This window comes from Rissa tridactyla, chromosome 8 (assembly GCF_028500815.1).
Source record: "Rissa tridactyla isolate bRisTri1 chromosome 8, bRisTri1.patW.cur.20221130, whole genome shotgun sequence".
NCBI classification, from domain to species: Eukaryota; Metazoa; Chordata; class Aves; order Charadriiformes; family Laridae; genus Rissa; species Rissa tridactyla.
The window spans coordinates 8,696,662-8,714,626 of NC_071473.1; the positions used below are offsets into that span (position 1 = coordinate 8,696,662).

Genomic DNA, 17,965 nt, shown 5'->3' on the forward strand with positions numbered 1-17,965 from the left:
CCGTGACGAGCCGGGGGCGGGGGCCGCCCCGTCCCGTGGCGGGGTCGGAGGGAGCGGCGGTGCCGCGCTCTGCGGCGGGGCTGAGGAGGCAGAGCCGGGCAGCCACGGGGACGGGGCCCGCCGCGCCGCTCCGAGTGGGAGCCGGACCAGGCAGGGTACCTCAAGCGACTCCCCCTCCCCGCTCGGCAGGGGGAAGGTCTCCTTTTTATTAACTATGGCCGGAGCTGAATTTGTACCGTTTGTGCTTGGCGGCTGAGGCGGTGTCTGCCGTTCTCCTCAGCCGCTCCGTGTCCCCGACGCGGCGGTGGGGCCAGCGCTGGCCCGAGAAGGGTCGAGTCGACCGGCGGCGAGACGGGGCGGGACGGACAGAATCCCAGGTACGGCTCCGACACGTCCCATGGACGCCTCGGGGTCCGGGGCGGCCGTTGCGGGGGGAAAGGGAGGGCCCGGGGCGGCCGTTGCGGGGGTCCCGGAGCGCCCCCGGCTGCCGGCGCCTCCGCGGTGGAAGGGCTCGGGGCGCGGCCGGTCGGTAGAAGCGTTGTCGTTGACAGGAGCGTATTTTTCCTTCCTTGAGGTTATTGAACTCAGGCGCTCCTTTTGAAATACTTGACGTCAAAACCGGTATAATTCCCAGAAATTCCGTTTCTGCTGGAAATCCCGGCTGGCGGGCAGTGGGAGGACTCTTGCTGCGCTCGCTGCCTTGGCCAGGACCCCCGTTCCCCCATCAGGGAATTCTGCAGGGCTGTTCCTGAAGCTCAGATTTCCTTCTTTAAAAATAATTCCCACTGTGCATGGATTCTAAGAAAATTTAAGATGAATTTACACTAAACGCTCGGAAGTGTCGGATCAGAAGTGAGCTATTCTAGTAATTTTAGTCTAGATGTTTTGTGGTTTTGGCTCTTTTTTTTTTTCCCCACAGCATGTCCAACTTCAGCAGTTTTCATAGTTTCTGTCTGTTCTAAATCAGAAAATGCCTGAAGTTATCTTATCTTGCTGCTTGCAGACTATGATTTGCAGTTTATCAAATTATGTGAAAGTACTGCGTTCCTTATAGGACCGAATACCATGTTATTATGCCCTTTGCTGACTTCTGTCATCTGACAATGGAAATATGTTGGAATGGAGAAGTCTCAGCTTCAGTCATAAATAAAAATGGACCAGTTTCAAGTTTTTTAAAGAGAACCCCTCTGCTCAGTTTGAGAGGCTCTTTTCATATTTATGAGGAGAGGTTTATCCAGATGTGCCCTGACCGGCTCCAGAAATGCAGATATCATTTCTGTGTTGTTGCATGTTGTTGTATAAGATGACATTAATGGTAAGTATCCCAAACTACATGGAGGAATTTGTGGAACAAGGATGGCATTAAAATATTAGTAAAATTACTCATTTAAAAAGAATAAAAAAGAATGTCTTGCTCCTTTAAAATCCACCATTCTGATGTTAAAGTCCTTCTTTAGTGATCATACAATGATGCAGGAAATACTGCATTGGATAAGCAATAATATGTGTATTATGCCCTTTAAGATAAAAAATGGGACAATGCCTCCGCAGTAAAGAATCCATAATCGAATGATCCTGGGCATGGCTTTCAGTTTCTGCTTACCCAGCGCTTTCCACTGGAGTAGTCTTAGCAGGAAGATGTAACATTAACACAATGGTGTATTAATTGAATATGGGAATGCTTTACATATGGGAATGCTTTACTGTTCAGTTTAGGTAACAAAGTGGGGACTATTGAATTTTATCTTTCGGCCCTTCATTGACCAACGTTGCTATCCTTAATTATTGGAACATCTAAATGTCTTCTAGTCTACCCTTATAACTAAACCTCCTTAACATAGTACATAGGACTCGCTCCTCAGCTTCCAAATTGTTGTGAAAACCCACTTTGTCTGAGCCGCCTACACTTTTCACCATCCGCATACTTTGTGTGGCTGCCTCCGACAGGCACATTGCGTGTCGAAGAGTAGGTACTACGAGTTATGTTCCTATAGGTCTGCCATTTTGTATAGGCACTGAGAAAGAAAAAAATCAATCAAAAGCAGCAATAAAAAAGATCAAAATTACTCCCTAACTTTTCCTCTTCAAATTTTGATACAAAATCAGTTGATGAACTTTTGCTTTGCTTTGCTATATACTGCTTATCTCATTTTAGTCTGCAGTTACAGACAATGTTTTAAACCAGAAAGAATAAGACGAAGATGTACCTTAATTTTAAAAAGAGCCAGTTTTAAATAGGGAGTGGTCCTTTAGCTCTGCAATTGCAGCAAAGGTAAATTAAGCAATCTTATGTAGAAATTACTATTGCCTGTCTTTTGGGCGAGTTACTCTTTGAGCATAACAGTTTTGCAAATTGTGCCTGTAGATTAAATATGATCCTAATTTATTTAGAAGACCAGACCAGAAGTTGTTACTGTTTTTCTTGATAGTAAATGAAATCTTTTCAATCACATCATACTTTTTTCCAAGACAGAAATGATAAATGATGAAAGCATGTAACTTGTGCCAGTAATCCCGTAGACCTGCTTCTAGCCCTGATAGAGATTTTTTTTCATAGTTTTACGGAAGTCACGTCTTTTACACCGTACTTACCTCAAATATATTGGGATTACTAGGTTTGTTGTGATTTTAGTAGTCATTTAGTATATGTGTTATATATTTTATTTCATTATCTAATATAAAGAAAAACGTAAGAGCTAACAGATAGGGAAGCTATTGCCACTTTAAAGTTTTCTCCCTTTGCATTGGATTTATAGTCCACTACTCTTATTAAAAAAAAAAAAAAAAAGTTTGCAGTTTCATTAGAGCTATGGGTTAACTCCGTTTTCATCACCGTGTGCAGATCTTTTCTCCTATGGGGGAGATCTTTTTGCTCTGCCATCTGCTGAAGCATACGTGTTTATGTGATACAGGATTCTCTGCCAACGTTTCAAGAGTTTCTTGGAACTCCAGTCATGCGACAGTATTACTTAACAATGAGCTGGAAAGCTAACACTTCCTGTCTTGAGAATTCCGGGAAAAAGGAGGAAAAGAAGAAGGATTTTCTTTATGCTGGAGCAGTTTGCTCTTTTTTTTTTTTCCTGAGCTGCAGCAGCAAATGCACTCATGTTCTTCTCAAAAAATTTATTACAGTGCTCAGTTACGTTTTGTCTGTTTACAAAATGTGAAAAGCTGAGCTCTTGAGTAATAGTTTCCTTGAGCACGTGTGCGAAAATCGTCTTTCAGATATGTCCTTAATTACTAGATGAGCAGTAACTGCCTCAGAGGGGGTCAGAAAAGAGTTTCCACTATTTTCACTAACGATTGTCTTATCCCTTAACCTCTAAGACTGAAATTTTCCATGTTTAATCTTTAGAAGCTTGTTTCAAAAAGCGGTCAATCATGCATGTGAAAATGGAAGAAAAACAGTATCATTCAACTCTAAACTCATTAAACCTGACTTTTCTGACAAGTGCAGAAACTTGGATTATGGGGTAGTTCCCTTGGAGCTGAATCTGACGTAAAGACTGATCATAAGTGAAGTGCTAATACTTCTGAATATATTGGAAAAAAATCAGATTCTGATGCGATATTTCTCAATGGTTTGATTTATGTAGAAATATTTATCAATAAAAGGTAGGGTCTTCTTTATAAAAAAAGTGATTTTTCTGCCCCTTACTCAACTGAGGAGGAGTCTGGCTGTTGCCTACCTTGTGTTTATTGTTCAACAAATGTTCAGCGGCTGTGCTTGAGAACCTTCCCAGTTTTAGACAGGAGTTATTTGAGGGGATATGGCTTTGGTAGCATGCCTTTGAGGCTGCACATCCTTATGTGTACATAGTGACCAGATGCATCCTTCCAAAAGGTCATTAAATTTTTCCTAAGCTAATCACTTAATAAGTTTATAGTGCAGCAGAGTTGCTGATCCCTCGCCAGTTCCTTTTATCTGGTGTGCTGGTGAAGCTCAAATCTGTTGGAAGCATTAAAGGTTGTTCTACTGGTCTAGTTAGAGCAGAGGATATTGAACCACCATCAACAAATACATTTCAATGGTCTCTTCTACTTCAAAATCTAAGAAAACTTCTGCAGAAAGCCCAACACCACTCTCCTGCTAAAGGAGATCTTCTGAGAATTTCTCTCCTCCTTACTCAGTCACACAGAGAGAATCATGAGGTTTTGAAATCAAAAATAATGTGTCACTTGGGAACTCTGCAGACGTAAGCAGAGCAACTGTAACACACAGGTAGTAAGAACGCTGCATCTGGACTCAGAAATTAGAAAATACCAAGAGCATGAGCGGAAGGGACAAAAGGGTTGTGTATTAAGAGACAATGTGCTGCCAAACAAGTTTTTTCCCTCTTTATACTGAATGCAAAGTCACGGTTATTCCATATTAGTTAGCGTGACTTACCTACAAAGTTACCAGAATTTTAAATGCGTCACATACACGTCTAGTGATATGAAAGCTGGTAGCCATATCTAATCCAGAATATGATCTTCCACAAAGTGGCTGCGTTGCATCAGCAAAAGAGTCTTGGGGAAATAAGCTTTTTTTTAAAGTCTTAAATGAATTATGTCATCTGTTTTCAGTTTATCCTTATTATCTAGGGTACTGGTGATAGGACTTGGGGAAAACGTTTTAGTCAATAGATCAGACACTTCATTCTTAAATTCTTTCAGTTATCTGAGTGGAATCATGGGGCTTTGGTGACATGTTGATTGTCAATGATTTTGGTCTAGTGCTTACCCTTTTAATATCTCACATACTAGCATCTTTGTTTTTCTAGTAGCTAAAAGAGTAGGTCCACTGACAATGTCAGTTTAGTATCCTCTGTAATTAAAACTTTGCAGAAAAGTCTTCTTGCTCATTTGTATTATCCTTACTCTTCTATACTTCTCGTTGTTCTATGAGCTAACTTTAGGGGGATCAGGCACTACAAGGGATCTGAATCCCAACGTCTAGCAGAGTGGCAGGAGGAACTACACTCTTACCTTAAGTGGGACACTGATGTCAGCTTATAGTAATGTTTTCTGTTGGCAGAATTTCAGCACGGCTTGTCCTACTGAACCTGGCCAGCATCAATGATGGCAAGACTCCCAAGCGCTGCACTGCATACTCTGTGGATCCTTTTCTTTTCATATACAACAAATGAAGGTATGTTTCTCAATGTTTTAAATTATCATACTGAAGTTTTTATCAACAGCATTTTCGCATGACTAGTAGGCAATGCTATTACCATTAATTAACTAATGTAAAATGTGTAACTTCAAATGTCAGAAATATCCACATAGTAGAATAAATTCTTAGATTTTTTTCTTTTTATTGACCTTTTCCACATAGGCAAGAAAAAATAGGAATTTGCAGGAAGGAGAAACTGAGGTTTGGAAAGTCATCTCCCTGCTCTTCCTCATTGTCTAATCTCTATTGGACACCTTGCTGCAAACCAGGGGCTCAGCAATCACAGAATCACAGCATGGCAGGGGTTGGAAGGGACCTCTGGAGATCATCTAGTCCAACCCCTGCCACAGCAGGGTCACCCAGAGCAGGTTGCACAGGAACGCGTCCAGGCGGGTTTGGAATGTCTCCAGAGACGGAGACTCCACCACCTCCCTGGGCAGCCTGTGCCAGGGCTCTGCCACCCTCAAAGTAAAGAAGTTCCTCCTCATGTTGAGGTGGAGTTTCCCATGTTCCAGTTTGTGCCTGTTGCCTCTTGTCCTGTCGCTGGGCACCACTGAAAAGAGCCCGGCCCCATCCTCTTGACACCTGCCCTTTAAATACTGATAAGCATTGATGAGATCCCCTCTGTCTTCTCTTCTCCAGGCTAAACAGACCCAGGTCTTTCAGCCTTTCCTCATAAGAGAGGTGCTCTATTCCCTTCATCATCTTCGTAGCCCTCCAGTAGACTCTTTCCAGCAGTTCCCTTGTCTTTCTTGAACTGGGGAGCCCAGAACAGTAACCCAGGGACATCTCTGTAGAAATCCCATAAGAGTAGAAAGCACTAGTCTCTCATTTGTTTATTTTCATAACTGCCACTGTTGGCCATGCGGGATCTTAAGAGAACTATGCTCATGAAATGGAGCCTGTAGACCTACTGTTAAGGGGCATCTGTCAGTTGTGTTCTCCAAAGTGTGCAGAGTTACTAAGTTGGAAAATTTAGTTGACTGGATTTGAACAAACTTTGCAGGCACTTGCTGTCAGACGTTACGTGCTCTGACTTGTGCCCGTACAGGAGCAGGTGACCAACATGGGATGTCCTGTGTGTTCCTCACTACACCATTCTGCTGGTCTGGCAGGACGTGTGGCTGCATTGTGTCTTAATGCTGCTTGTTAGCTAGTGGTTGTATTCCGAAGTTCAGCTGGCAGGGGCTGAATGTGACAATGTTTTTTTCCTTGTATCCTTTATGATATTTGATTATGAAGATAAGTTAGATATATTAAATCATGTTTTCTGACAATGCATTTTTATACACTGGAAAATGAATCTTGTGGTTTGCTTTCTGTAGTTTTTAAGTAGTTCCACAGTAGTCTACAGGGTCTTTTTGTTTCTGTAAAAGGAAACCAAAATAAAAATAAACCAAAAGAAAAATAAAAATAGCCTGTCTCTAAAAAAGAAGGTTTATTAGCTACTTTCTTATGTACTATGAATTTGAATAAATGAGAAGAACCAGGGCTTGTGAGAGCACGTTGGCTGGGTCATCTGACCTAGATAGTCCCGCATTTTCTGCTAATGATCTTTATCAAAGTCTAATTTTACAGATTCCACCCCCCTCCCTCCCGCCCCAAGTTAACTATGTGTTTTAAGTTTCTTCAGTTTGGTGTTCTAGTTGAGGATTAAAAAAGAAATCCAGTATTTCAGTTCCCTTTTTTAACTACATGAACTGAAAACAAACCCTGTACTGTATGTGGTTTCAAAAGGAAATTCTCAAGTATCTGAGGTTTAAAAAAAAATCTGGTCTACCAGGGATGGAAAAGGGAGAAGGTCACAGGAAGAGAATACAGAAGATAATTTAGAGTTCTGGAAAGACATGAGAACACTGAAAGGCAAGATAAAGTAAAGCTGCTAATCATAATAGCGTAACCCAGCAGGAAGAGCTTCATTTACTTAAAGTATTCTTGAAAGTGTAAGACCATTAACACATTGAAAAATAATGATGTTCATCTTTAAAGGGCTTGATATGTTAGTACCTCTTTTAAAAGTGCCTCTTAAAGTGGGAAAAGAAAAGAAACTAACAATGAAAATAGAAATTGCAACCAAATATAAACACCAGCAAAAGGTAAATAGATAATGGTTTCTTTTAAAATAAATTACTGGTGTGACTGTTACAGTATTGCAGAAGCTTTATCTTTAACTTGCTGCTCTTCTGATGATTCTTGGGGTTTTTTGAAGAATCGGGGACAATGCAGAACAAAACGGAGCTAGACGTGGTGCTGCCGTCCAGGAAGGATATAAGAGCGATAGTTCCTATCTACAAGATAAATCTGTAGCCTTAGTAACTAAAACAAAACATTTTCTAACTGTTTGAACACTAATGAAACAGTGAGGTGCAGTCAATTCTAGGTTTGTAGCCAGTCAATATACTAGGCAATTCAGATGATGTTTTGTATAGAATTTTTAAATGGTTCCTCGATATTGCCATGATTCCCCATTTGCGTAAGCGAGCCTCACGGAGGTTACTGAGTTTACTCAAGTGATCCAGGACTGCCTGGTAGTCAAGTTTTGTGGGAGGCCTTTTAGAAAGGCAAGTGAAAGTGATGTGTGGATTTTAATGAGGGTGAAAGACCATACCCTGACAGTACTAAACAATTAAGTGTTTCTTTGAGTCAGGTTGTTATTGAAGTACCAGAGGGTCTGGTGGTAGACCCTGTTGCATGTAATGTATCATGCCTACTGAAAGGCATCTGACCATCATGTTTATTGCATTTGGAGATACTGTACTTTATCAGAGTATGCAGAAGTTATATCAGAATGAATACACAAGTGGACTACAGAAAAGTAGAAATGTAGGAAGGATAAAATGAAATTATGTGTTTTTGAAAACAAAAGTTTTTGCTTGGGAGGAATAATCTGAAATGTAGGTACTTATTGGAAAGAATAAGCCTGTGAAGCGGCAGTGGCTGAAGGACAAAGACCTTACAGGATGTGAATTGTTGGGAACTTAGTCTTGAATTTGCAATGTAAATGACAAGAAGGGAGAGTTAGCAATGTGCTGAGCCATGTAAACAAAATTATTTACATACTATAGAGAAATTAAAATCGTGTATTTATATGGCTCTTGTATAATTGCCACAGGAAACCTTCTAGCAGAATCCCTTAGGAAACTATCAGAAAAATATCAATTAATAGGATTCTAAAAACCAGCCAAGGCTATTATAAATTTTTATGGGGAATTGAGATGTAGAGCAGGAGAGAAGGATTTAGATATGTACAGCTTGTGCAAGAAAAGGGAGATATTGTTAATATTTACCAATAACAGAGAAGTCAAACATCAAAGAAGGCAAAGAATGGTCTGGGATGATAGAAGGATTAGCTAATTCTGACCACTTCATTTAGAAATGATCACTTTGCAGTACCACATTTGGCACACTGTTAGTCCTAATAACACCATGACCTTACTGTCACATAGCTCCTCCTCCTCTGTTCCTTGTTCATTCGTGGAGTGCATTGAAATAATGGAAAATGAAGCTGGAAGGGGTACTGAGGATTGTGTATTCCATTTCCCTTTTCAGTTCTAACAAAGATATTTTGACCCAAGTTTTCTATTCTTTTTTCTTAAATACTGCCAGTGAAAGAGAGCGTAAACACAAACATCGGGAGCGCAGAGACTTTGGGCTTTTCTGTGCCCTCTCAGTGCCTGGAACAATATGACTATATCTTTCCAGGTCCCCAAACACTATCATAACGATGAAAAGTAGAAGACAGAACAGGAAATACTGAGTGAAATTGAGAAAAGGTGTACGCTAGGAGCAAGCCTGTGACAGGAATATCTTTTAGGCATTGGGGAACCACTCTGGGGACGCAGAGGGCATGCATTTGGGAAGCCTGGAACCATTGTGGGTAAAGCTGGAGTACGTGCCTGTAGGCAGTGATCTTGGTCTGACTATTAATTACCTGCACTTTGGCTTTTGAACCTTTTGTATTTAAGACATAGGATGATGCTGTTTTATAATTAAATGTTGATGTGTTTTAGATAGAGCTATCAGAATCAGATTTTCTATGCTTGGAAGACTGTTGGATGAGTTGTACCTTTCTGTTTCAATATTACTGCTGCAGACCTTCTTCCTGTCCAAGACTGTAGATGTCTCCAGAAAGGTGGAGACCTTTGGTGACATGCATCTCTTTCCCTTTATCCAGAACACGAAAAATAACAATGCTTTCACTTAATTTATTAGAGGTTGGTAGTTCGGTTTAGATGGAAAAGTTAATGTTTCTGCTTAGTCCGATTTTCCAATTTATTCTTTTGATTATCTTGCTTCTCATTGTGTGCTGCTTCTCCCTAGTTATGGCTGCAGGACACGTACAGGAGTTTGCATGCTTCACTGACTATGACAAAGAGCTGGTTTGTCACTGGAAGGTGCCTGCACAAACGAATTGCTCCAAAGAATTCCTGCTGTACTACACAAACGAATTACTTCCCCAGCCGTAAGTGTTTAATAAGATGTTACATTATCATTGTTGGAACTTCATTTATCCTATAGCCACTATCAGCTTTGATTCCCTCCCTCTACCATGGGTGTCTGGGGCAAAACGTAATCCAGATTATTCTTCAGATTATTCTTCTTGCCAGGAGGAAAATGGGTTGCTGCAATTAACAGCACACTCTGGTCTACTCTTCTGCAGACCTCTCTGCACTCTTAGTACAGAGGAACGATCAAGTCCTACTGGCAGGAGTGGTAGGGTTCTAATAAGTTTACCCAACCTTCATTTCACATGAAATTTTACCTCCTTCAGGAGAAATCTTACCTGATTTAATAGTTTGTGGCCTGTGTGAAAGGTACTGTCCCCTGGAGCTCACATGATTATTTCTGCATACAGTCTAACTCGGTGTCCAAGCACAGACTGTTGTCCCTGTTCTGCAGCAGGGACAGTCACCATCTCCTACAAAGGAAGATGCATCTGGGCTCTCCTGTTCCTCTCCGTATGATTTCTTCACACAGACATCCAAATAACCTCACTTTGTGCATTATAGTAAACCTGTTCCTATACTAGCAAGATGTCAGTCCGCTCCTTTAGAGGCTGAAGTGTGACGAAGGGTGTTAATTTTTCCTCTTGGGATCAGTCCTCAGCCTTTCTGTCAAGTTTTTCATTTGTGTGATACGGATATCCAAGAGGTTTTTGGGGAAGGTGGGTTGTTTGGGAGTTTGGGGGAGCTCAGGTTTGGTTTGGATTTGTTTGGGCTAAATCTTTCTAGGAACTGAGCTTGTTTGTCTCAGATTTGATGAACTCTACACATTGGGAAGCTTGATTTCACCTTTTCAAGAAATAGTGTGCCACACTCTCTAAACATCACATAATTTTCTGCCTGTTTTTCAGAAATCCTGTGTGTGTCCCTGAGAATGGAAAAGACCGTTTAAGGTGCACTTGCACAATATATCCGGATTATTTTGTAACAGCCCTCACATATATTCTAACTCTAAAATTCAATGAGACTGATACGTGGAATACCAGTGTTACACCAGCCCTGGTTGGTAAGAAACTTTCCTTTGTCACCAGGACATCTGGTTCCAGGCTTTGCAGTCCTAGCTAACTCCTCATTCGTGTCACTGGAACAGTTTTTCCTTATCAGAGGTGAAAGGAGCCACGCTGGCTTAAATGCAAAATCCATTTGGCTTAGAAACCAGATTCTTAAGGAAAGAGTATAAGTAATTGGGCAAGCAGAGTGATTCTTCCTCTCGCTGTACCCGCTCAGCTGCCAGCCAGCAGCAGTTTGGGGACTTAGATGTGTCTTTAGTGCATTTTACGTGTGGCTGTAGAATTCAAGGGTGAAGAGGAATTGTGCTACTTCAGTTTCTAGAAAAGACACTAGGCAATCCCTACTGAAATTTCTTCCATTCCTGTCTCTGTCATACTCTGATTTTTCATGTTAGTTGAATCATCCTACTCCACAGAGATTTTTACAGTAATTGCTGTTGGATTATAACAACCAGCGATAAAAAGTTAATGACTCTGCTCTTTCACAGGACAGAGCGTGGATACAGTTTATGTCTCTCCGTAGGCACCTAGTTTATTTCGAACAGTGTGCTGGTTCATACGCTTGTCACCTCAAACACTCAGAGAAATCATTCACGTGCCTTAGGCAGGCATTCATCTGCCGCGATGAGCTGGTTCTTTTCAGAATACTTGATTGTCGCTGCTGCTTATCAACAGGAACTTGCCTCAGTTTGTAAGAGACAGGTAGCCAGGACGGCCTGGCTGCAAAGTTGTCAGCAGCTCTATGCTATTGTGAGGGTGCGGATTGTTCCCATTTTTCCAGGCTAAAAGCTGCATCCAGTGCACCAAAAGGTTGAACTTGCATTTTCTTCAGCCAGCTTGAGGATTCAGTGCTTGTTAATGAATACCTTGCCGTTGCTCTGTTTTGGCCTCTATATCCTTGTGCTACAGCATAGCGAAAAGGGCTAAATGCATTGGCTGCAATGAGATTCTGGTCTCTGGAGAATGTTTGTCTGTCTGCTTCTCTCCATCAGTGCTTTCCTATTGCCATGTTCTCCTTAATTGTATTTTTTAACATACAGTTAAGCCAAGGGCCCCCAAAAATCTTGCCATTGAGAAAGTTGAAAATGGTAATTTCAATCTGAGCTGGGAGGAGAGCTATTCTTCTCCATCCATGCTCTCTGGACAGCCGGTCATCTATGAAGTGAAATACTGGAGGAAGCAGCACCCGACAGAGGTAAGAGGCAGGCAGTCTCTTCATTTTCTGTCTCTCTGGAGCTTTCAGGTTTAAGAAATCTTCTGAAAAGTCTTGCAACCATTTCATGAATAATGGTGTAAGGGCCAGCAAGGGCAAGTCCCACAATATTCCTGATCACACACTTGTCACAGGTCCCATTGCCCCAGGGTGGTTCAGCTGGGCTTTAAAGGATTGAAACTCTTCTGACTGCCACCCCAAAATGGTCTGCTGCTCACAGTAGACAGGGCAGAGGTTGAAAATACAGTGCTTCTTTTCCCCAAATTTCATTTGCTCCTTAGACATCAGGAAGCTGGAGGCTGTTCATGACTCTCTGGCGCGCTTGAGGCGTCTCAGACACCTTCCTGAACAATCCAGCACTTTAGGACTGGGCGTCTTCTGGTAGAGGCAGAACATGCATGGTGACATGTCACAAATACCACCCGCTCATGACAACAAAACACAGTCTCACACACATTAGGTATACAGTCATTCACTTGCTCATTTGTAAAAGGTCACTGAAACACGTAACGCTATTGTTATTTCGTTGCTGTCACTAACCCTTCACCCCATAAAGAAATCAAAGTGAACTTTCTCACTTTCTCTTCAGGTTTCTGTAAAAGCAATTAACTACCAGGCAAAAAGTTTTGAAATTACTGCAAGCTCCTTGAGGCGAGGCTATGATTACTTTGCGAGTGTAAGGTGTAACTATACAGAGTACCCGGCCTACTGGAGTGAATGGAGTGAAGAAGTTGAATTTCACTGTGGTAAGTATTGTAACAAATATCAGCTTGATAAAAGAATGGTATAGTTTTATAAACCATAACGTAGGTATCCCACTGCTCTCCTCTCAGAGGAAAGTTATGGAATCGTCAGCTTCATCCTTTTGAAGGTATTGTGGATACATCTGTAAAGGCTTCCAAAGAGACTAAATATAAAAAGGGAACTCCTGGGGAAACTAAGGAAGAGAAGACCAAGGGAAGTTGAATTGTTCAGCCTTGCGGGAAAAAAAAGCTGAAAGGGGATGTGTTTATTCTCTATAAATATTTCATGAAGTAGACACCAGGGAAGGAGAAGAGATATTTAAACTAAAGAAAAACATTTACGTAAGAGCAAGTGGGTGTAAATCAACAGGTGATGTTTAGGCTGCAAATTAAGCAATAATCTAACCGTCAGAGGGCTGGGAGTTTTTAGAAATATCTGAAGAGCAGGAGAGAGGAAAAGAAGCATAGGTGCACTACAGTGTAGATGATAATGCCGTTTTAGGGTCTGTGTGACAGGTTTGTCCCTGAGAGCTGACAAATGGCCTCACAGTACATGTTGGCTCTCCCAGCTCCTAACGCTCACGGTAACTGGCTGCAGTACCTGCATCGATCTTTGAGACATGCCACACACCATCACCACTGGTAGCCGTGTACCTTCTGTTGTTTATCTGCTGGAGGCTTTATTTTACATCCTCTAAAGGAGCATTTTTTAAGGTGCAAAAGAAGAGCAATGAATTTGGTGTTGCCAGCACTTGTATTTATATGCACACGCACATGTAAATGTATATGTTTGTTTAACAGATTACCAAGTAACAGCTGAAGACATTCTGCAGATGGCTGTTCCCATATCCTGCATACTGATCATGGCAGTATCTGTAATTTGTTACTTCTGCTTTACCAAGTATGTATCGTACCGTTCACAGGTTTTAATAGAGTAGCAGTTTGCACAGATATCAGTATTGCTATTGATTAGCTGGATGTCTAGTAGTACGGGGATCTAATTTGTTTTTCCTCAGGACCTTTATCTCACTCTCTATGAGCAGGCATTTTATAAATACGAATCAGTTGCACTCTGTCATTTTCTGAATAGGTAACTGAATATCCTCTATTAATCTTACTAGAATCGGCTTGTTACAGCATCCAAAACAGGCTGCACTTGTGGGGTTTGTCAGTTTTGGACTCCAGTCTTTGTGGAAGTTCCAGTAATGACGGTTAAATATCTGTATGTCTTTTAAAATTTTTTTTAGTGGTAATGCGAAAAGTGGGATCCTATCTGTTTTGCACATCCTTTCAAACATGATTAGAAGAACATGTGACTGTGGTTGTGCAGAGCAGTCATGCAACAAACTTATAAACATCTTCGCACTAGTTTAATGAAAAGCAGCACTTGGACATGCACAGAACAAGCTCTTCCTGTTGCTGCAATGCAGATGGCGAAGAGGGAGAGGGAAGTGTATGCTGATGAAGCCAAAGCGCAGTCAAAGCAAACAATTTTAACTCTTCCCTTGCAGAGTAAAGAAGGAATGGTGGGATCAAATCCCAAATCCAGCAAAGAGCCATTTGGTCATGAAGAATGTCAAGGTAATTTAAAGGCTTTGCAAAAAATACCTTTTCCTAAAATACCTTTTCCTAATCACCACAAGTAAAATATGTAATAAGTGCTAATGTCTGGGCTAGTGCAGGGGATACTAAACACAAATCACATGCGTTCTAAATCTCATTTGTATCTTCATTAGTTTTCAGTTATGTGCTACATTGATGAAATTAAGTTCCCTTTCCATGACTTAAAGCAGAGTCATATGGAAAACCAAATGTAAGTAAGATAAAGGAAAAAAAAAATCTCTGCTTTACAGCATGAAATAGTTTCTTATTACATAAGCATTAACTGTCCTTTTCTTTTGACTTCCAAAAACAGAAGTTGCAAGAATTGTCTGTCTCAAAGTTTGTCAAGCCAAAACTTCAAGGGAAAAGATAACATCAGAAATGTTGAGAAATCTTGCAGTTGCTACAGCAAGTCTGGAGAGTGGTTTCCAAAAGGCAGCAGTGCAGTTTTAACCCCTGAGACAATTCTGGTTGAAGATTCTATAGAAATCTGTGAATGTTTAACAGACGTTGAGGCTGAGAGCCAGGAAGAGACTAGTGACCAATTCACCTTGTTTCAGCCTTGTGAGAGCAGTTTCAGTGCTTTCAGAGAGCACACTGAACACAATGATGCACTAGCTAGCATGTTTCAGGAGCTCCTGGCAGATGGAAACAACATGCAAGACAGTAAAGACCCAGACATCATTACAGGTGAGAATAAAGCCTTGGAGAAACTTGAGTCAGAAAATCCATCGCAGCGAAATCCAAAAGAAAGCGCAGCCCAGAGTCAGCAGCCATGTGATATTTCTCATACAGTCTCCGTTTTCACCAAAGGCTCTCAAGATGACTACAATTGTAGCACAGCCAGCAAGAAGTCAGAACAATCAGAAGAATCCTTTGAATCTGGCTATCAGAGTGCCAGCATAAATTCTGCTTCTCTGGATGCAAGTGATCTTCAACATATGGTTCATGAAAGCCTTTTTCCGTGCAGTTCTGAAAGTCGTCGTGATTCGTGTGTCCTAATCCAGGAATCTTCAAATAAACCATCCTTTGGGACCAAAAAAGACAGAATAAGCAATGCTGCATACAAGAGTTTTAATACCCTTGTATCTCCATCTGTGGAGCCCTGTGGTTCTGCCTACAAGAGCTTCAACACCCTTATCTCTCCATCCGTGGAGCCCTGTGGCTCTGCCTACAAGAGCTGTGACACCCTTATCTCTCCATCCGTGGAGCCCTGTGGCTCTGCCTACAAGAGCTTCAACACCCTTGTGTCTCCATCCGTGGAGCCCAGTGGTTCTGCCTACAAGAGCTTTGATATTCTTGTGTCTGCATTCAAGGAACCAAGTAGCTCTGCATATAAGAGCTTTGATACCCTTCTGTCTCAGTCTATGGATAATAGTAGCCCGACTCTGTGTTTTGAAAATGTATGCTCCTCACCACCTCTGACACAGTTTCCAGAAGAACTTGGCTGCAGAGAGCAAATCTATCAGCCCCCTAGGAATCAGAGATGTTACACCAACTACAGATCTCCCTGCACCGAGCTTGATTTTCAAAACACCTGTTCAGAACATACTGATTTTCCATCTTTCTCTACACAAGCAAATGACAGTGCTTCAGCTTTCCTACCAGAGGAAGAAATACAGAAGCAAGTAACATATCAAAATGTTCAAAAGAAAGCCAATACAATTTCTTGCCCCATTGCACCTCCACCAGCTGGTTATCAGCCGTTTGATAATGCAGTTAAATGTAATGGTACATCCTGTGACAATGACAGTGAGGTTATCCCTAGGAATGAACCCTTCATTCGTCTTTTGTACAGCAACCTGAGAGAAACACCTCCTGATACCATAATCTGTGAACCTGACCAGAGGACAGATGACCAGCTGTGTTTGACTGTACAGGGTTTTGACAGAAGCGTTGCCCCAGGTTCAGCCTCTAGTGAGGATGTCGCACAGACCAGTGATGGCAGCCTTTGGATCATCAGCTCTAATGAGCTGTCTAGCCATAGCAAAGATGAACAAGGCAGCAGAGACAAACAGCTGTTGCATTTGCTAGAGTCGAACTGTCAAGATTTTAACAGTAGAGAAAGCACTATAAAGGGCACAAAGTGTAACAGCTTTAAGTGTACTGGTACAGGAATGCAAGAGAGCAACAGGAACAGACTAAATACTGACTTTCACTGCCACACACACAACCACTTGAGGAAACTTGGAAATGCAGAGGAAAATAAAGAGGTGATAAAGCAAGCAGTAGGCGGGAGGTGCGGCTCAGCGGCTAGCTTACCAGCAGAATCACTGCACGGCAGTGGGCTAAACTTAGAAAGAAAAACTGCAGAGTCCCTGGAGTTTCTGGTCTTGGAGAAGCTGTCACCTGCTCTTTTTGTGGGTAACTCCTGCCCTGATTCTCACACCATTCACAGTGAGGATTCCAGACTGGTACCTGCAGTTAAAAAAAGACCAGTAGAACTATTGAGGGAAAACAACAGGAAGAATGAGAAAAAAATGAAACTTGCACAAGCCCTTGCTCAGGAGGACAACTGCTACATGAAGGTGGCCTAGCCACGCTTGCCAAGACTGAGCCAAAAAAGTCTTTGGAAATAAACTATATCACAAATTGAAATGTTGCTTGTTCTTGCGATCTTACCTGAAGCGAGGGCTGCTACAGTCCCGACATGGACTCAGTGGGTTGTAACACTCCTGCCTGCTGCAGGGCCGGCAACCGGTATGCGATGCAGGCCCCCGGGGGACAGCAGGGGTTAGCACCTAACAATTGCACCTACGGCTCTATCAGGGGGGCGAAGCCAGAGCTGAAGTTTCCCGGGCTGTGGTTGTTCTCCAAAAGTGAGCGGCAGCTGCATAAAGTAGGAGTTCTTAGTACAGCTCCCGTGGCTATCGCCCTGGCTCTGTATGTTGCTTGGGGAGCGCACAAAGGTGATGTGGAAGGTCTGGACACACCTGGAAGTGGGATGTAGGTGCAGGTCAGAGGGGAAAGCGACTGACTTGCACTGACAGCATCACACGGCTTCCATAATTTATTTATTGGGGGAGGAGGGGAGAGGGGTCCTGTGTGCCTAGCCCCAGCACGGGCTATGTGTTTCTGTACTTGCTCAAGCAAGACCTGAAATAAAGATTACTGTCATTTGGGCTTAAGCAGTGCTATTATGGATGATTACTTTCTTATTCTGTAGAAACAAGCAGAGCTTCTTTCATACTTCTACAGCTGTAAATGGAATCAGGCATTTCTAAGCAGTGTTTTCCCAGAAAGTTTATCCAGTAAGCAGTGTTTTCCCAGAAGGTTTATCCAGTTTATGGTCAGACTCCCTAAACTGATGGAGCATTTTTTTGGCTTCTTGTTCTTGTCCGGTCAGAATGGGAATTAAGCCTGCAGCTGTAAGGCAGCAAATACTTCTTGTGGATTGTTGTTCCAAAATTTTTACTCATGACTCTCAACTTTATTAGGCGTTGTCATGTATTTTTGGTATGGTAAATTCCACCCTAGTATACTGGCAGTGGCAAAATAGTTAAGAACCGTTAAGTGATTTTATGTGTATTAAAATATATATGCGTATTCTCATTATTTAGAAAACCCTATTTGCATTGCCATTCATACAGAAGGAAACCCTAATGCTAAGCACAGAAACTGGTTTAAGTGTTTTGTAAGATATTTGGACTGCAAATCTCTCTTCAAAGTTCACGTTGGCCAAGTAGTAGAGGTATCTATGCATCAGTTTTGCAGTGCTAAAAGAGGGTATGTAAGCC

At 41.9% G+C, this 17,965-nt stretch overlaps 1 protein-coding gene across 1 annotated transcript; it reads left to right on the top strand.

The window, feature by feature from the left end:
- Positions 1-25: 25 nt before the first annotated feature.
- Positions 26-17,961, top strand: IL4R (interleukin 4 receptor). The gene is made up of 10 exons (XM_054213267.1): positions 26-377; positions 5,021-5,134; positions 9,479-9,620; positions 10,512-10,666; positions 11,711-11,865; positions 12,473-12,629; positions 13,428-13,527; positions 14,138-14,207; positions 14,363-14,439; positions 14,542-17,961. Exons 2-10 carry the CDS (start codon positions 5,062-5,064, stop codon positions 16,763-16,765), a joined length of 3,153 nt encoding a protein of 1,050 aa, XP_054069242.1. The 5' UTR covers positions 26-377; positions 5,021-5,061; the 3' UTR covers positions 16,766-17,961.
- The last annotated feature ends 4 nt before the right edge of the window (positions 17,962-17,965 follow it).